General features: G+C 40.6%; 1 protein-coding gene across 1 annotated transcript in view; it reads right to left on the bottom strand.

Annotated features, from left to right (window-relative positions):
- Positions 1 to 4,196: 4,196 nt before the first annotated feature.
- The window catches only part of SLC5A4 (solute carrier family 5 member 4), a 40,026-nt gene continuing 25,530 nt past the window's right edge, over positions 4,197 to 18,692 (bottom strand). The window contains exons 10-15 of the mRNA XM_003944893.3: positions 17,979 to 18,086; positions 16,354 to 16,504; positions 12,545 to 12,713; positions 11,155 to 11,370; positions 7,572 to 7,674; positions 4,197 to 4,556 (exon numbers count right to left, since the gene is read on the bottom strand). Of these exons, the coding sequence (XP_003944942.1) occupies positions 4,345 to 4,556; positions 7,572 to 7,674; positions 11,155 to 11,370; positions 12,545 to 12,713; positions 16,354 to 16,504; positions 17,979 to 18,086 (959 nt within the window). The 3' untranslated portion in view covers positions 4,197 to 4,344. The remainder of the gene's footprint in view (positions 4,557 to 7,571; positions 7,675 to 11,154; positions 11,371 to 12,544; positions 12,714 to 16,353; positions 16,505 to 17,978; positions 18,087 to 18,692) is intronic.

Here is an 18,692-nt window from a genome sequence, read left to right as displayed (position 1 = left end):
TTTCTGTGCCCCAGCTCCGTGGATTATTAGGCCACCTTGCATGTTTCCATGTTTCTTGTAATTGATTTTGGGGGCTCAGCCATATAAATACTTCGGGAAAGCCCATATGGAGAAGGTTATTTTCCAGGTTTTCTTGTAGGATTTTTATAGTTTGAGGTCTTCATTGAAATCTTTCATCCATCTTGAGTTAATTTTTGTATAGTGACAGGTAGGGCTCCAGTGTTATTTGAGGTGCTTTAGGTAACCAGGGATGTGGAGAACCGATTCTTTTACCTGTTAGTCAGTTTTATTTGTCCTTACCCAAAGTGACGTTTAAGGTTCTTTGCCCAATTTTGATTGGATTATTTGTTTTGTGTGTGTGTGTTTTCTTACTTGGTAGTCTTTGTTTCTGGTAAATATTCATTATGAACCTACCTCAGATATGTGATCACTATCATTTTCTCCCAGTTCATAGGAAGCTGCTGTTTTACTCCCTGTTACAGAAATTCTTGTGAAGAAGCTCCTCAGTCTTTTGTGTTCCAACAAGTTTAGTTTTCTTTCTGTTGGTAGTCATGTTTTGTCCAATCAAGAGAAAAATTAATTTCTGATTGATTCCTGCGACAGTGAATGTTTTTGTTCTATGTTTCATCTTCCTTTCTATTTGCACCTGTGAGCATAGGTTCAGATTTTCCAAAAGTAATGCTCACTGTAAGTTTTCTCATGGAATTTTCATACTTGCAAGGTCCTGTTTTGATTTTGAAATAATTTTGAATGGGATTTTTGTGTAGCATGAAACACAAAGGGTTTATTTCATTCTTTTGTCATGTGGATTTCTAGTTTTCTCAGAATCCTTTACTGGATGGCCTAGCCATCTCCCATTTTGTGTTTTGGGGGCTCTTTTGAGAAATGTGTTGACTATACATTCAGCTTCATTCCTTGGCTGCCTAATTGTGTCCATCAGCGTATGGTTCTGTTTTTATGACTCTCCTGTATTATTGAGATAACTATAGCTTTTCAGTGTAATTTGAGATTGGGAAGAGTGAGGCCTCCAGCTGCATTTCTATTTCTGGAACTGCTTTGGCTCTTCAGCATCTTGTATGGTTCTATGTGTATTTTAGTATCGCTTGTTTATAGGTTTAAAATTTGTTTTGCAATACATATCCAAAATTAGCCTAGAGTGCTGGAGACCCGGTCACACCGCTGGTCTAGCCAGAGTCATGCTGCTGTAGCCCTCTAGGTGGATATAGGGCGATGTCACTGAGGCTCTAGGGATGTGGGGATTCAGGGCTGTTGGGCCCCTCGGCAGGAGACAGACCTCCTGAGGCTGGGCTCTCAAAATGGCACTGTGTGCAGCTGGTTGGGTCTCAAGTGTGCGTGTGGGACTAGCATGAACTCCGTATCTGGAGCAGTGTCATTGCATGGACAAGTATAGGCAGCTCCCTGTGCTGTCTCAGGGCCCACGAGGGTTGAGGGGTTCTCCCATGGCTAGGATTGCAGAAATCTGTGGTGGGAACATGGACTCCTGGGGATCTCTCACTTACCTTTTCCCCTGCACGGGGGAGCCCATCTGGTCTTGGTTTTCTCCTCTTCTGTACCTCAGATGTTTCCTGTCACTTCCCTGCTGAATGCCAGTGTTCTCTCTTAGATGCCCTATTTGATGTGTGATTATCTACCATATTTGCTGTTTTGCTCCTTCTTTGTGGAGGAAACAAATGTCAGGTACCTCTGGTCAGCCACCTTGAAGCTCTCCTCCAAATGTTATTTTTTTCTCTTTCGCGTTTTAAAATTGGGCTGTTGTTCTTTTTATTCTGGATAGAACTCCTTTGTGAGATGTGCATACTGTAAGTTATTTCTGTTATTTTATGGGTTGTTTGGTCATTTCCTTAAAGTAGGCTTTTGCTAGCTAGTAATTTTTGATTTTGATGTAGTCCAGTATATTACTTTTTTCTCCTATGATTAGTAATTTTTGTGTCCTCTCTATGAGGACATTGTGTATTCCAAGGACACACACTGAGGTGGAGGTTGCTTCATAGGAAAAGTCACTGTTGTGTAGATGAGGAGGTTACTAGGTGAGGCAGAGTTGGAAGAGGCATTCTTTTCAAATGGAAATTTCTGGAAACTTCAGAAAGCAAGTATGTGGTAGGGCAATTTGCCTGGTGTATTAGCCTGTTCTCACACTGCTAATAAAGACATACCCAAGACTGTATAATTTATAAAGGAAATAGGTTTAATTGACTCACAGTTCAGCATGGCTGGGAAGGCCTCAAAAAAGAAACAATTATGGTGGAAAGGGAAACAAATACATCCTTTTTCACAGGCAGCAGCAAGGAAAAGTGCAGAGTGAAGGTGGTGGGGGGAAGCCCCTTATTAAAACCACCTGATCCCGGCCGGGTGAGGTGGCTCACGCCTATAATCCCAGCACTTTGGGAGGCCAAGGCGGGCAGATCACAACAAGGTCAGCAGTTCAAGACCAGCGTGACCAACATGGTGAAACCTTGTCTCTACTAAAAATATAAAAATTAGCCAGGCGTGGTGGCAGGTGCCTGCTACTCAGGAGGCTGAGGCAGGAGAATCACTTGAACCTGGGAGGTGGAAGTTGTGGTGAGCTAAGAGTGCGCCATTGCACTCCAGCCTGAGCAACAGAGCAACACTTCGTCTAAGGAAAAAAAAGATCAGATCCCATGATACCTCAGTATCATGAGAACACTGCTCCCATGATTCAATTACTTCCCACTGGGTCTCTCCCTCAAAAAATGGCAATTATGGAACTACGATTCAAAATGAGATTTGGGTGGGGATACAGCCAAACCGTATAATTCCACACCTGGGCCCTCCCAAATCTCACATCCTCACATTTAGAAACATGCCCTTCCAACAGTCCCGCAAAGAACACATTCCAGCATTATCTCAAAAGTCCAAATCCAAAGTCTCATCTGAGATGAGGCAAGTCCCTTCTGCCTATGAGCCTGTAAAATCAAAAGCAAATTAGTTACTTTCTAGATACAATGGGAGAACAGGCAATGGGTAAATATACCCATTCCAAACGAGACAAATTGGCCAAAATAAAGGAACTACAGGCCCCACGCAAGTCTGAAATTCAGCAGGGCAGTCATTAAACCTTGAGGTTCCAAAACGATCTTCTTTGACTCCATGTCTCAGATCCAGGTCACACTGATGCAAGAGGTAGATTCCCATGGTCTTGGGTAGCTCCTGTGGCTTTTGTGGGGTACAGCCCCGCTCCTGGCTGCTTTCATGGGCTAGTGTTGAGTGTCTTAAGCTTTTCCAGGTGCACGATGCAAGCTGTTGGTGGATCTACCATTCTGGGCTCTGGAGGATGGTGGCCCTCTTCTCACCTCCACCAGGCAGTGCCCCAGTGTGGGCTCCCACCTCACATTTCCCCTTCACACGGTCCTAGCAGAGGTTTTCCATGAGGGCTCTGCCCCTGCCGCACACCAGGTTAAAAACAAATAATCAGGTCATTCTGTTTTTAAGGCTTCACATATATGTGAGATCCTATAGCATTTCACTTAGCGTAATGTCCTGCAGGTTCATTCACATTGTTGCAAGTGACAGGATTTCCTTCTTTATTATGGCTGAATAGTATTCCATTATATATATATATATATATATATATATATATATATATATATATATATCACATTTTCATTATCGTTCATCCATCACAGCACACTAAGGTTGTTTCAGTATTTTAGCTATTGTGAATAGTGCTGCAATGGAAAGTGGAACTCATAGAAGCAGAGGGTAGATGATGGCTGCCTGGGGTATAGGGGTGGGGTAAGTAGAGACGTATTAGTCAAAGAGTACAAACTTTCACTCATAAGATGAATATATTCTGAGGGTCTAAAGGGCAGCATGGTGACTACAGATAATAATACTGTATTGTGTGCTTGAAAGTTGCTGAGAGTCTGTCAGTTCTCACCACACAAACAGGAAAGGTAACCATGTGAGGTGACAGATGTGTTAGTTAACTCAATTGTGGTTATTGTTTCAGAATGTATGCATACATCAAATCATCACGTTGTACATCCTAAATATAAACAATTTTCATTTGTTAACTATACTTCGATAAAGCCGGAAAAATAAAATTTAGACCTGTGTGTCTTGTTTACACACTTACGGGTCACTTTATAGTTTTATAAATTATCAACTCTTTGTAATGACACAAAGGAAGAACAAAAGCAAAATATCAAGTCTGTAGTCATCTCGTTGGATAAAATTACCAACTGCTCATTTTTTTTTTTGCCACACACATACTATAAAATGAAAATTATCCTTTGCTTCACTAAAATTATCCTTTGCTTCATTACTAAGAATTATTCACTATTCCAGTGGCTTGGATAGAGTTCAGGCATAGTAGCCGTGAATAAAGACCACCACAGCTAGAAGGAGGATGGCGTTGACATTTACTACTGTCCTCCACAAGGGCCTCTCAGACGTGTCTGTGAGCTTCTTGTTCAGGGCTTCCTCCTCCTCCTTGGTTAGCTTGGGTCCCTTCTGCAAACCACAGAACAAGTCATAAGCCTTCTTGAGGCATCCACGTGATTGCTCAGGATAATCTGGAACAAAGATAAGCAAATCATCACATAAGATCTAGATCTCAAAGGAACTAGAAATCCTTGTCATTGTAATACAGATGACTGTAAAAAAATTATTACAATCACCTGGGAGTGTTAGGAGAATCCCTGAGAAAATGTAGATAAATTTAATTATGTAAAACAGGCAAATTTTTATGGCATAAAGTTCAGTAAGCAAAGTAAAAACAAATGACAAAATGGGGGAAACATTTGCAAATTCTATTACAAAGGGTTTAATATAGGCATCCCCAAACTTTTTACACAGGGGACCAGTTCACTGTCCCTCAGACCATTGGAGGGCCGCCACATACTGTGTTCCTCTCACTGACCACCAATGAAAGAGGTGCCCCTTCCTGAAGTATGGTGGCGGGCTGGATAAATGGCCTCAGGGGGCCGCAGTTTGGGGATGCCTGGTTAATTATCTCTAATATATAGTGGGTTTCTAAAAATAGATAAGAAAGGCTATCAACACCCCATGTCAACATATTAAAGAGCTGAATAAACAGTTGAAAGAAAAAAGACACATGGTTCTCAAACTCAATCAAAAAGAGAAATTTAAACTTCTACTATCTCTCAGTGGCAATAATTCAGAGGTTTCACAACATATTACATTAGTGAGTTTGCTTGGAAACAGGCACTCTTCTATATTGTTGCTAGGCAAGCAAATTCCCTATGGAGGGGAATTAATGTATTGCAAAATTGTATAGGCATGAACCCTTTTACCATCAACCAAACTCCACAAAATCTTTCCCCAACTTATACTGGCAAAAATACAAGGAGACTCATGTATATCACTATCTGTTACAGCGCTGGAAAATTTAATATGCCTAAAATCAAATGTTTATAAAAATTATAAAGATACTTAAAAATAAATGATTACGGGCCGGGCGCGGTGGCTCAAGCCTGTAATCCCAGCACTTTGGGAGACCGAGGCGGGGGGATCACGAGGTCAAGAGATCGAGACCATCCTGGTCAACATGGTGAAACCCCATCTCTAATAAAAGTACAAAAAATTAGCTGAGCATGGTGGCGCGTGCCTGTAATCCCGGCTACTCAGGAGGCTGAGGCAGGAGAATTGCCTGAACCCAGGAGGCGGAGGTTGCGGTGAGCCGAGATCGCGCCATTGCACTCCAGCCTGGGTAACAAAAGTGAAACTCCGTCTCAAAAAAAAATAAAATAAAAAAAAAAATGATAAAATTATACAAATTAAAAGCTGCAAGATTCAAAACAGTATTACTTTGAGGGAAATGTACGTGGCCATAGTTATTTATATTAGAAAAGAACAATTAAAGAAAAAAATCAAATTTCCAGATTTCCTGGAAATGAATGAGTTAATATCCAACTTAATAAATTAAGAGAATAAACCCAAATAATATAAATGGAAGGGAATACAAATGAAAACAGAAGGGATGAAATAGAAAAGAAGAATAGAGAGAAATGACAAAGTCAGAAGTTGCTTCTTTTTTTTTTTTTTTTTTTTTTTTTTTTTGAGACGGAGTTTCGCTCTTGTTACCCAGGCTGGAGTGCAACGGCACGATCTCGGCTCACCGCAACCTCCGCCTCCTGGGTTCAAGCAATTCTCCTGCCTCAGCCTCCTGAGTAGCTGGGATTACAGGCACACACCACCATGCCCAGCTAATTTTTTGTATTTTTAGTAGAGACGGGGTTTCACCGTGTTGACCAGGATGGTCTCGATCTCTTGACCTCGTGATCCACCCGCCTTGGCCTCCCAAAGTGCTGGGATTACAGGCTTGAGCCACCGCGCCCGGCCAGAAGTTGCTTCTTTGAGAAAAGTAAACTAGACAAATCTTTAGTAAGATTTATTAAGAAAAAAGAGAAATCACAAAAATACACTAGGGATTAAAAGGATAACACAACTATAGAAGCAGCATAGATGGGTAAGTGAGCACTATGAATAACTTTATGCCAATATATTTAAAATGTGCACTAGATGGACACAATCGTAGAATAATATATAATCTTCCAAAACCAGTTAATGAAGAAATGAAAACTCTAAATAGTTCTATAAATTTGATAATTAAGAAGTATGCCCCCCATACTCACTCTCTCTCTCTCTCTCTCTCTCTCTCTCTCTCTCTCTCTCTCTCTCTCACATACACACACACAGAGAGAGAGAGAGAGAGAGCGCCCTAATGGTCTTATTGGCAAAATACCAAAATACAATGGCAACATTATTTCAATCTTATTGAAATATTTTCATGAAATTGAAAAATGGGCTAATTGCTGATTCATTCTGTGATAATTCTGATCTTAATACCAAAACCAAAGACTTAGTACAAAACCAGAAAATGATAGATCAGTCATACTCGGGAACGCTAATATAAAAAATCAGAAGGAACAGAAGGCACTGACTCTTCCTTCGCTTTGAAGAAATCAAACCAAAACATACAAAAGAATTATTGTTTAGTTTAAAACAATGTATTGTGAAGTGCTAACCCTTCTCTGTGGTTTAAAAATACTAGGTAATCAGAGTCATCAGGATGAATGATGGAGAAATTTTCATGAAGGAAGTGAGAATAGAACTTAGTTTTTAAAAATAAGCATTTTTTCTTCTCTTGGAAAGGAGATAGAAATATTCTAGGAAGGTTGGCGCATGTGGGGAAAAGTGAAGAAACCTGCCTGCCTGGAATGGAGGGTATGTTAGAGAAAATACTGAGAAATAAAGTTGGAGAGAAGGTGGTTAGTTACGGCCAATCAAGATTGAACACTTAATGTAACTAGAACAGGTGAGTTTGTAACTGATTGTCATCTCAGTAACTATGGATAGATGATGGGTGGACAGACAGACCAATGGCGAGGCAGATGAATAGATGGATTTAATATGCTATTTTGGTTGTTAGAACGGTAAAAATTTAAAGTTTCAGTTTGTCATAAATCTAACAGCTTTTTCAGAAGCTAAATTTAATGACAGTAAAAGAAAACCATTAAGCATGTGCAGAGTTCCTGCATGAAAACCAAATGTAAACCAAATACTACCTTCATCAACACCATCCTCTGTTTCTTTCTGACTTTTCTCTTCTGCATCTATATCGACTCGTTCCTCTGTACTGTTGCGAAGAGCCCAGCACAGGCGGTACAGCTGAACAGAAACCATACAAAAGTACATTAGTAATAGGCAGATGTTTGCAGTAATATTCTGGAATGGTATCTCTGTCTATTGTCTGGTTTTTAAAAAAATCAAAACACACAGGAGAATATAGATCACAAAGAAAAGGCTGCCTACCACACTCACTCACCAAAACACGCTAACCATTTTAAATTATTTCTGTTTTTTATTCTGGTTGCTATTCAGAACCTCAAATGATATACTTAAAAATACCTACTTCTGGATTTGTAATTTCAACAAAATTGAAGATTTAGCAAACCTATACTATACCCCAGCTTCATTCATTGTCCTTAACGTCCAACTGTTACTAGCTACATCATTATTTCCTTCAGTTTATCTAGTGGTTGCTTTTATGACTTTCAAACTATCTGTTTAAGTTCTTCTTCTGGATCAATCATATTTGGCTAGTATCTATATACTATTCTTGAATTCCAGATGGAATTAGTACCCCTACACGCCCCTTTTCCTAACCCGCCTCCAAACTTCTGTCAGCTATACCATTATTTTTAATTATTATGCTCATATAAATTTTATTATTTTCTGTAAATATATTAAGATTTCCATGCCCAATCTATATGTTGATTAAAAAATTTGAAAATAGGCCAGGCGTGGTGACTCATGCCTGTAATCCCAGCACTTTGGGAGGCTGAGGCAGGCAGATCACGAGGTCAAGAGACTAAGACCATCCTGGCCAACATAGTGAAACACCGTCTCCACTGAAATAAAAAAATTAGCTGGGTGTGGTGGTATGCACCTGTAGTCCCAGCTGCTCAGAAGGCTGAGGCAGGAGAATTGCTTGAACTTGGGAGGTGGAGGTTGCAGTGAGCCGAGATCAGACCACTGCACTCCAGCCTGGCGCCTGGCGACAGAGCAAGACTCTTGTCTCAAAATTTTTGAAAATTGAATTGATGCTGTATGTAACGATTGGACACAAGTAAATACCAGCCCTGGGTCATTCTAAGGAAATTGCTGCAAGTCTCTTTTTTGAAACGGAGTTTCTATCTTGTTGCCCAGCTGGAGTGCAATGGTGTGATCTCAGCTCACTGCAACCTCCGCCTCCTGGGCTCAAGCAATTCTCCTGCCTCAGCCTCCCAAGCAGATGGGATTACAGGTGACTGCCACCACACCCGGCTAATTTTTTATTTCTAGTAGAGTCAGGGTTTCACTGTGTTGGCCAGGCTGGTCTCGAACTCCTGACCTCAGGTGATCCACCAGCCTCAGCCTCCCAAAGTGCTGGGATGACTGGTGTGAGCCACTGCACCTGGCCTGTTCAATGGGTTTTAAACATTTAGAATATCATTCTAATTTATGCCTCACTTTAATTTGGCTCGTGACTTTCTTGTACAAATTTACCAGAATTTGTAATTGGTTTTATTGACATAACATGTGCCTTCACCTCCTCACTAAGATTCCTAATCATATCTTCATAAGCTCTTATTCAAAGGATTTCTTGTATTAGATCCACTTTCTTTGTTAAAAACTCTATTCTTGGAAGTCTTTCAATTTCTGTTTAACTTGCATTGAGTAATTTCTAGTTTTGCTTAAAGACTATCATCCTGGGATATCTCATTTCTGCACTTTTAGGCTAGGTTCACAACACTCTTCATGACTTTTTCTGAAATAACCATGATATTTACCAGTCCATTCTGAAAGTTACACCTCACAGCATGTTAATGAAACATAAACATAAATTACAAAATGGTCTCATTGGTCCTTCAGACAATATTTGTTTCCTAAAAATTAGTAATGAAATTGGCTATTTCCATTGGCAAATAAGAATTTAACCTATATATTTATTTTAAAACTATGCTGTGTTTTCTAGTGTTCTTTCATCTGACTCAATATTCAGTGTAAATATTTAGGAATTCCTGTGACGTGTCCTTGGTGAAACATTTTGAACTGTGCTGTATTTCAGGTTTCCCATCCACACATAATCCACTGGCCACTTCTCAAGAAAATATATAAACAAGCATTGCTTCTAAAATTATGAGTGATAAATACAAAATACATAAAGCTACACACGTTTAGTCATAAATTCAAACAACTTAAACAATATTAGCATATAAGTAGTATTTATATTTTTTAAATAATTAATATTTGCTGAGCCCCTATAGTGGCTCCACACTCGCTGAGATGCCTCTTGTTGAAAATCTTAGGTGAGTATGCTCTAAGATTTTTTTTTCTATGCTTCGACAAACATGTATATGCCTACATGTGTTTTATTTCAGAAAGTGCTAATATTCGTTATTATTATGCATATTTTTTTCCACTTAACCATATTATGAACATTTTTTTCAAGGCAAATAGTAGAGCTCCCTCGTGTTTCTAAACAGTTGCACAACATTCAATTGATTGTGATTATGTACTCATTCCCTTCATGATGAAATTTGGATTTTCTCCCAGTTATTTCCTGTTTGAAAACTTCTGCAGAGAAAATCCTTATACACATATTTTTCCTACTTGCACAAGTATTTGTATACAATAAGCTCCTAAAACTGGGATTGTTGATTCATAAGGTATAATAATTTAAAAATGGATAAATACTGCCCAATTGCTCTACTATAAATTATAAAATCTATGTACTCTCCAACAGTTGTGGACTGTGGGAATTTTCCCACAACATTAATGTTAAGCTCTAACAACATTAAATATTCACATTAAACATTTTTGCCAAGGTGAAAGGCAGAAGTGCATCTCATTATCTGTCCTTTCTTTTCCTGCTCCCTGGTGCCATGTACTTTCCCTCCATCTCTGTGCTAATCAGTGTTCATGCTGTATATGAAATCCCATTGGCCCAAACAGGCACAGCCCAGATGACAGCTGTGCTGTGAAGTCTTTCCCCGTATCTTAGGAAACACTAATTATTCTCTTCCTAGTGTCCTATGACAATATCGTAGATTTACTTCCCAACTACACTGTAAAGTTTACAAAATATAGTGTCCGTTGTCTAATTTCTGTTTAATTCACTGGTGCTTTGCACATACTAGGTGCAAATTGTTCTTTATTTAAATGACAGAATGATAATCTCTTAGGGTTCATCTAGTTCTAGAGGTGCAACGAAAACATTTCCTGGAACTCATACACTCATAAAATAAAAGCCAAAGAACTCATTATTATTATTATTGTTATTATTTGAGGCGGAGTCTTGCCCTGTTGCCCAGGCTGGAGTGCAATGGTGCAATCTCAGCTCACTGCAACCTCCGCCTCCTGGGTTCAAGTGATTCCCCTGCCTTGGTCTCCCGAGTAGCTGGGATTACAGACATACGCCACCATGCCTGAATAATTTTTTGTATCTTTAGAGACAAGTCTTCATCATGTTGGCCAGGCTGGTCTTGGACTCCTGAGCTTGTGATCTGCCCGCCTCAGCCTCCCAAAGTGTGGGATTACAGGTGCAAGCCACCGTGTCCAGCCAGAACTCTTAAAATGAGCTTATATCCATTACTCGTCACTCACATGTACATCAGGAATGGGTTTTGTTAAGAGGGAAATTCCCAGAATGACCAGCATGGACCCAAAGAAGAGAATGATGGAAAAGTACAGGTAGTGCACTCCACAGATAATCTTGGGACAGTTACTGGCAGCCAAGCAACTCCCTGTTCCATAAGCAAATTCTGTGATCATACGAATGAGGCCCATCACAAGTCCAACCATTAGACCCCAGAATGCTCCCTGCAAAAGAAGCAAGAAGAAAATCAGAGTGTTTAGAAACTATGAGAAGCTCATTCAAGTAAGTCATAATTATAGTCCTGCCTGCTTTCTCAGCTAAGGACCAGCAAATGGCTAACCTTGGGCACAAGGTTACCAAAGTCGAGAAAGTTGCAAATACACATGCTACCTAGTTGGATGCTGCTTTCCATGGTCCTGAACGGCACATACCACTGCACCATTGTTGATTCCCCAATACCAGGACACTACAGTCTACAATGACCCAAGCTGAAGTTTTCCTTGTCTTTTGTTTTATAGTTAGATCAAAACACTTGTGATTTATTTGATAAAATAAGAAGGATCAATTATGTTACACAGTTTCCAAAGCTGATATTAGGTAGTTTTGAGAGTTCTATGAAGTGCTTGATAATATTTCTGTAAGAAGTTGATGTGGATGGAAACATGTGTCCCTGTTCCTCTGTTCAGGATGTTATGCTTTAGAAAAGCAGTACTGCAGGGAGATTAATGGTATGAGCTTTGTATGGAGGAAAATCTAAGCCTGAATCCCAAGATCCCACTAAGTAACATGTGTAAAACACATAGATACTAATCCCTCTTCACCTTTTCCTCATCTAAAAATCATAATAGTAAGGCTAGTACTAAGGAACAATGAAAAGATTAAGGGTGCATGATCCACAATAATCAATTAATTACATATATCACAATAGCAGTGAACACATTTTGAATTCTTACTAGTGTGGTAGGTTTTCTTCTGAGAATTTAACATATTTTATTTCACTTAATCCTCACAACAATCTAACAGGATAGGTGCTATCATTATCTTCATTTTAGGGAGACTCAAGTAATTTGAGTCTCAATTCAAGTAATTTGCTTATGATTACAATACTATCAGGTGGTATAACCATGATTGGGCCCTTGCAGTCTGTCTCCCAAACATGTTCCTCAATTCTGCACCATGTGTGTATATAATATTTTGTAAGAAACATAAAAAGACTGTACTATGAATGTGTGCCCTATTCTTATATTTTAGTAAGGATCAGGAATTGTGGCTGATCTCAACTGAAATTAAGATGGGTCATGACTTGTATAAATAGGGTAGAAAGAATGTATTTTGATACCCCAGAGAAACAATTTTTTTCTCACTCCAGCAGGGAAAATTTTTTCGGTGTTCACTTACCTGTTCATTGACTCTTTTACAGAAGATGGCAAGCACATAGACAGCTGCAACTGGAGGCCCAAGGTAGCTAGAAATTGATTCTGTGTAATGGATTAGTTGTCCGTTTTGAGATACTTGTACCAGTGGGACCCACACAATGCTCACAACACTTAACAGAAGAAGGAATAGCCTGGGAAGAAAACAACGTAATTTAAACATTAAACAAAAGCATTATGTGCACTTTCATTGTGCTTTAGCTCTAGAGTTCACTCTTATTGCCCTTCATTGATTTTCCAAACAAAATCAAGGTCCTTCACCGTACATAAACCCATGCTGTGCTTAATGGTGATCTTTTAGTAAAATGCCAATAAAGCAATTACTTATCTATAATTAATCATAATAGCATCACCTATGAGATTAAATATCTATTCATAAAGTAGTTAAAATATCAGCAAGTGATTAATGACTCCAATGTACCACATGTAGTATATCAATCAGAAATAAATACCACACTATTTCTATTAACCAGCAATTATTTGTATGATAAAGCAGACTTCCATTGCTGTTCCTTTCCTAGCTTGCAGGGAGCAAAGTTGGTTTGCATAGTCTATCTCAGAATGCTGAGTGAATTGGCAAGAAATGCTAACTTGTACATTTTGCTGCTTGAGTACTACAGCAGGTAAAAAGCGTATTAAAGGCTCCTGTTGTCCAGAGAGCATGACTTCTTCACCTTTCTAAATTCCAGGGTTGTCTGTGCCTGTTGTGTGAATAAATGAACCAACATAATTTAGTAGACTGTGCCTAAAGGGCCATTGGTCTCTTGCTGCTCACACGAAACAGAGAAGCAGTTGTGGGATGAAGGAGTTCTGACGCCCAAATGTCTCACTTAAATGAGTCTGAAACACAAATGTCTCATTTAAATAGTACAAAATCATTCATCCTTGCAACAACTGGATGTAATAAAACATGGGAAGTCTTAGCATAATGCCTAAACCATAGTAAGGATTCGATAAATTACACTTACTCTTGTTAGTTTTTATTGCCATTGGAAAAGCAAATCACATGCTCCCCAACGCACCCAGTTCCAGTTGTTTCCTATCACATATAGAATAAAATTCGAAGTCTCTTTATGACTTAAATGGTCCTGCATGACCTCCCCTTGCCTCCAGGCACCTCTGACCCTGTTCTGTACTCTCCTGTTGGCTTCTTATGGACGGACCTCACTCCTGGTCGTCCTCAGACATATCACAAACATTACTATGGGAGGGATGCAGCCCTCACTGTTCCTTCCCCAGAGCACTATGGGCCTCCCTCCCACACTTCCTGCAGGCTCTGCTCAAATGCCACCTCCCCAGAGAGGACTCCCTGATTACCTGGATTTGGTTGCTTCAGTCCTTTCTTCCTGCTCTAATTGTCTTTCTGTCATTTCTGGTCACCTGAGGTGGCATACCTTTATTAATTGTCCATCTTCCTTACAAAGGTACATTCCATGAGGCAGGAATTTTAAAAACATACATGTTTTTTATGGAAAAGTCATTACTTTATCATTTAAGGAGGACGTGTGTCCAAGACCATATACCTATCAGTGGCACGACTGCATCTTGGGCCTCCTGAACACCAACCAGTACTTTTTCTACTGCGGGTACACTCCTGCCTTCCTGTACGCCCTCTCCTGCAGCGTTGGTCCAGAGTCAAGCTCTGGGCTAAGTGAGGCCCTTGGGTTTTTCCCCAAGTGTTTAATTTACTAAAGCTATTGTTACTGTCACCAACAAAGCACATTCTTTTAAATAGTTGGTCAGCTTCTCTTGATGTCAGTTTCTTTAGACACATTCTGATACCTTACTACAGTGGAACACCACAGAGAAATAAAATGATTACACTACAGCTACACATAGCAACACGGCTGAATGTTGCAAACATAACTTGAGCAAAAGAAGCCATATTTTGGTCAACTGTGGTGGCTCACGCCTATAATCCCAGCACTTCGGGAGGCTGAGGCAGGGCGGACCACGAGATTAAGAGATCGAAACCATCCTGGCAAACATGGTGAAACCCCCTCTCTACTAAAAATACAAAAATTAGCTGGGTGTGGTGGCGCATGCCCGTAATCCCAGCTATTGGGGAGGCTGAGGCAGGAGAATCGCTTGAACCCAGGAGGCAGGGGTTGCAGTAAGCCGAGATTGTGCCACTGCACTCCAGCCTGGCAACAGAGCAAGACTGCATCCAAAAAAAAAAAAAAAAGCAAACCATATTTCAAGGCAGGTGTCCCCAAACTATGGCCTGCAGGCCGCATGCGGCCCCCTGAGGCCATTAATCTGGCCCCCCGCCGCACTTCAGGAAGGGGCACCTCTTTCATTGGTGGTCAGTGAGAGGAGCACAGTATGTGGCGGCCCTCCAACGGTCTGAGGGCCAGTGAACTGGCCCCCTGTGTAAAAAGTTTGGGAACGCCTCTTTCAAGGGATACAGATTGACTTATTCTATATATAATAGCCTGAAGTTGGAAAAGACTAAACTATAGCATCACCAGTCACAGTACTTAGCTTTAAATTGATGTGGCCCAGGAGGAACTTCTGGGTGCTAGTAATTTTCATGTCTTGACTTGATTGATGGTTACATGAGTCCTCATTTTGCAACACCTCTCTGAGCTGTGCATCCATGTGTTAACTGTTTTCTGTATGTATGCTGTACTTTGATTTTTAAGAACATTTTACAAAATGCTATGGTGGGCCAGGTGTGGTGGCTCATGCCTGTAAACTTTGGGAGGCCAAGGTGGATGGATCACCTAAGGTCAGGAATTTGAAACCAGCCTGGCCAACATGGTGAAACCCTGTCTTTACTAAAAATGCAAAAAAATTAGCTAGGTGTGGTGGCAGGCGTCTGTAATCCCAGTTACTCAGGAGGCTGAGGCAGGAGATTCACTTGAACCTGGGAGGTGGAGGTTGCAGTGAGCTGGGAGCAAGCCATTGCACTCCAGCCTGGGCAACAAGAGTGAAACTTTGTCTCAAAAAACAAAAAAATGCTATAACAATATAGGGTCTACCCGAAAATTGTGAAAAGGAAAAAGGAGACTCTGGTACCCATTTTTCCTCTTGTTTTCTTCCATCTAACTGCCACTGTCTTCAAGGCCCCCAGGCTGCTCAGGATCCCTTGGTTTGACTTAACTCTCTTAAGTATCCTCTTGGAATGAGTTCCTTCCCTGTTCCTTTGTAACACAGCCCAGTCGTTAATGAATGCGACTGATAAACTCCTCTTTGTTCATGTGTGGAGGACGTAATCCATGACCTCCATGTGATATACATGGAAACTGCTAGAGACAATGCGTTTACCTATCAGAGTAGGTGGGAATTTTACAACCCATTAAAACACTGGTGGAGTTTTGTGAAGATGTTGATTCAGGGGGTCATGTGAGGAGAGGAAGAAATAAGGGCCCATGAAAAGCATTTGAAAGACTGAAAAATTATTTCATTTAAAGGAATGATCATTTCATTTAAACTGGTAGAGACAGTGCATTTACCTTTCAGAGTAGGTGGGAATTTTACACCCCATTAAAACACTGGTGGGGTTTTTTGAAGATGTTGATCGGGGGGTTATGTCAGGCGGGGAAGAAATAAGGACCCATGAAAAGCATTTGAAAGACTGAAAAATTAATTATTTCATTTAAAGGAATGGTCCAGATTTTCGTGTCTGGAAAGTGCTCACTTGAATTCAGTGTACTCCAATGTCTCTTCTCCCCAAGACACTATGATTACTTTCACCAAAGGCAAGGGAACTCTAGCTTACTTCTGCATACTTCTTCAGAGGATTCTAGATGGGAACCAGGGTTCACTCACCGTCCAACTATCAGGAGCTCTTTCTCTGATGCTTGCTTCCGCACCTTGGTGTAGAGGTCAATGGTGAAGAGGGTGCTGGCGCTGTTGAAGATGGAGGTCAGGGAGCTCATGAGAGAGGCCAGCATGACTGAAAGCATCAGGCCTCGCAGTCCTGGAGCCAGGAGAGAGTACAAGCACTGGTTAGCAGCTGGACACTGCCTTGCTAAACCAGAGAGTGTTCAAAGATAAAAGCATCATCTGGAACATAGGTTAACTGATGTCCTTCTCAATACTCATCAGCATGTGGAGTTTCCTGCATGTTTCCTGGTTACCTGAGAATAATCCAGTATAATTAAGTCAGGCACAGAAAGACAAACATTATATGTTCTCATTTACTTATGCCATCTAAAAATCAAAAACAAACTCGTGGATATAGAGAGTAGAAGGATAGTTACTAGAGGCTGGGAAGGGTAGTGGGAGACTAGAGGTGGCAGTGGGGATGGTTAATGGGTACAAATAAAAGAGAGTAAGACCTGCTATTTGATAGCACAACTGGGTGACTATAATCAATAATGACTTAATTGTACATTCTAAAATAAAGAGTGTAATTGAATCGTTTGCAACTCAAAAAATAAATGCTTGAGGGGATGGATCGAAGCAAAAATAATTTTAGTCCCAAATGTGAACTTAGAGATCATCTTCTGGAACCTAGTTTTAGAAGAGAAGAATCAACATCACACCATCTTTCTTAGGGTAGGGAATCTTGGCCTCCTGAAAACTTAAGAGAACTGGAGAGGAAGAAATCCAGTAGGTGGTTTTGCTAAAGAAGTCTTTGGAGTGGCGAAGCCAAGAGTTTTCAGCCATGATGGGAACTTCATCCTCCAGTTCCCTCTGCCCATCAGTAATGGCCCTAAGCCTCCCAGGACAGAGTGTAAATGGGGAGTATGTGGTATCATGCTTGTGGGCCCTGGTCCCTCCCTCCCTCCCTCCCATGTGTCATGGTTGAGGAAGGTAGCAGAAGCGTAGCCAGCTCTTGATGAGCCTAAGGTACGAGACCACCTGGTCAAGTCCTGAGCTCTGTACCCTGTTCCATTTCTGTTCACCATAGCAATGATCGCCTTCTGGCATCCTAATTATTTGCATATTGTATATGTGTGATTTGTTTTCTATCTCACACTAGTAGATTGTGAGTTCCAAGAGGCAGGGGACTTTGTGCCTACTCCACTAATGTTTTATTAGCACCAAAGCATTTCCTGGCACTTAATAGGCACTCAATCAATAGTTGCAGGTTATAGATTGAGATCTATTATTTGATTATCACTAGCCCCCGAAAAAGCAGGATAAATAGTTTACCTCTAGGCCTTGTGTTTATAAGTTTATGACTTAGGCAATTCTTTTATTGACAAATGGATTATTTAACTGTTCTTTGTTGCCTCAGAAGACAATCTTGAATCTGAAGGAGTAAGAATTTTTATAACAGTAATTGTACCTGTTTCATCTCTGAAATTTTCAGGCCTAGCGCAGGGCTGGTAGCCTATGGAAGGTGCTCAAGAAAGAGTCTGATGAGTTGGATTGAATTAATGGAAGGTGGAAGAATTGTACCACAACCCTTCCTCGGGGCTGTCCCAGAAGGGACATTTTCCTACCTTGGGGCATCAGTTCCAGCACCATTGTTGCGTATGCGTAGTTAGTGCAGCCGACCTCAACACCACAGTATTTCACGCATTCGGAAGGTACCACACATGCTACCTTATCTGAGGAAGGGATTCAGAAGCAAGTCCAGTGAGACCCAAATAGGCACAACCAATAAAAGTTATAAGATCATAAGGAAGAAAAGACATTTGCCTGGAAACTGGAGATTCAACTTTGAACTCCATACCATAGATCCGGTACCTCTATAGAACACAACCCTAAGTATCTCATCCCTGTAGCCTCTTGCACTGACCCATGGGACAGGGGCCCCCTTGGAATGTGGCCTAGCAAGAGCAGTTGAGCAAAGAGAGGGAGTGGACTCCAACCTCCGGGAAAACAGCAAAAGAAGAAATTCTTACAGAAACACACAACTCTAGAGATTGGCAACAACAGGAAGTTAGGTCCTGTGTGCAGTCACATTTAGCCTAGTATCTTTCACCTGCATCTAAGAAGAGGCATCGCTTGTGACAGTCAGTTGGGTGACTGTACCATGTGTGTTGATGCCTCACCTCTGTGGCAGTTGCACAATACCTTGATGATTTTTTATTTTTGCTTAAACAACATTACGACAACAGACAGGAAGAATTGATAAAGAATCACCCAGAATAGTAACATCTCAGCATGGTAGCTTCTTTTCATTCCTTCCTAATCCTTTTCCATAGAGAAAT

Source organism: Saimiri boliviensis, chromosome 21 (assembly GCF_048565385.1).
Source record: "Saimiri boliviensis isolate mSaiBol1 chromosome 21, mSaiBol1.pri, whole genome shotgun sequence".
Taxonomy (NCBI): domain Eukaryota; kingdom Metazoa; phylum Chordata; class Mammalia; order Primates; family Cebidae; genus Saimiri; species Saimiri boliviensis.
The sequence above is the reverse complement of the archived record's forward strand: the minus strand, read 5'-3'. Positions and strand labels throughout refer to the sequence as shown.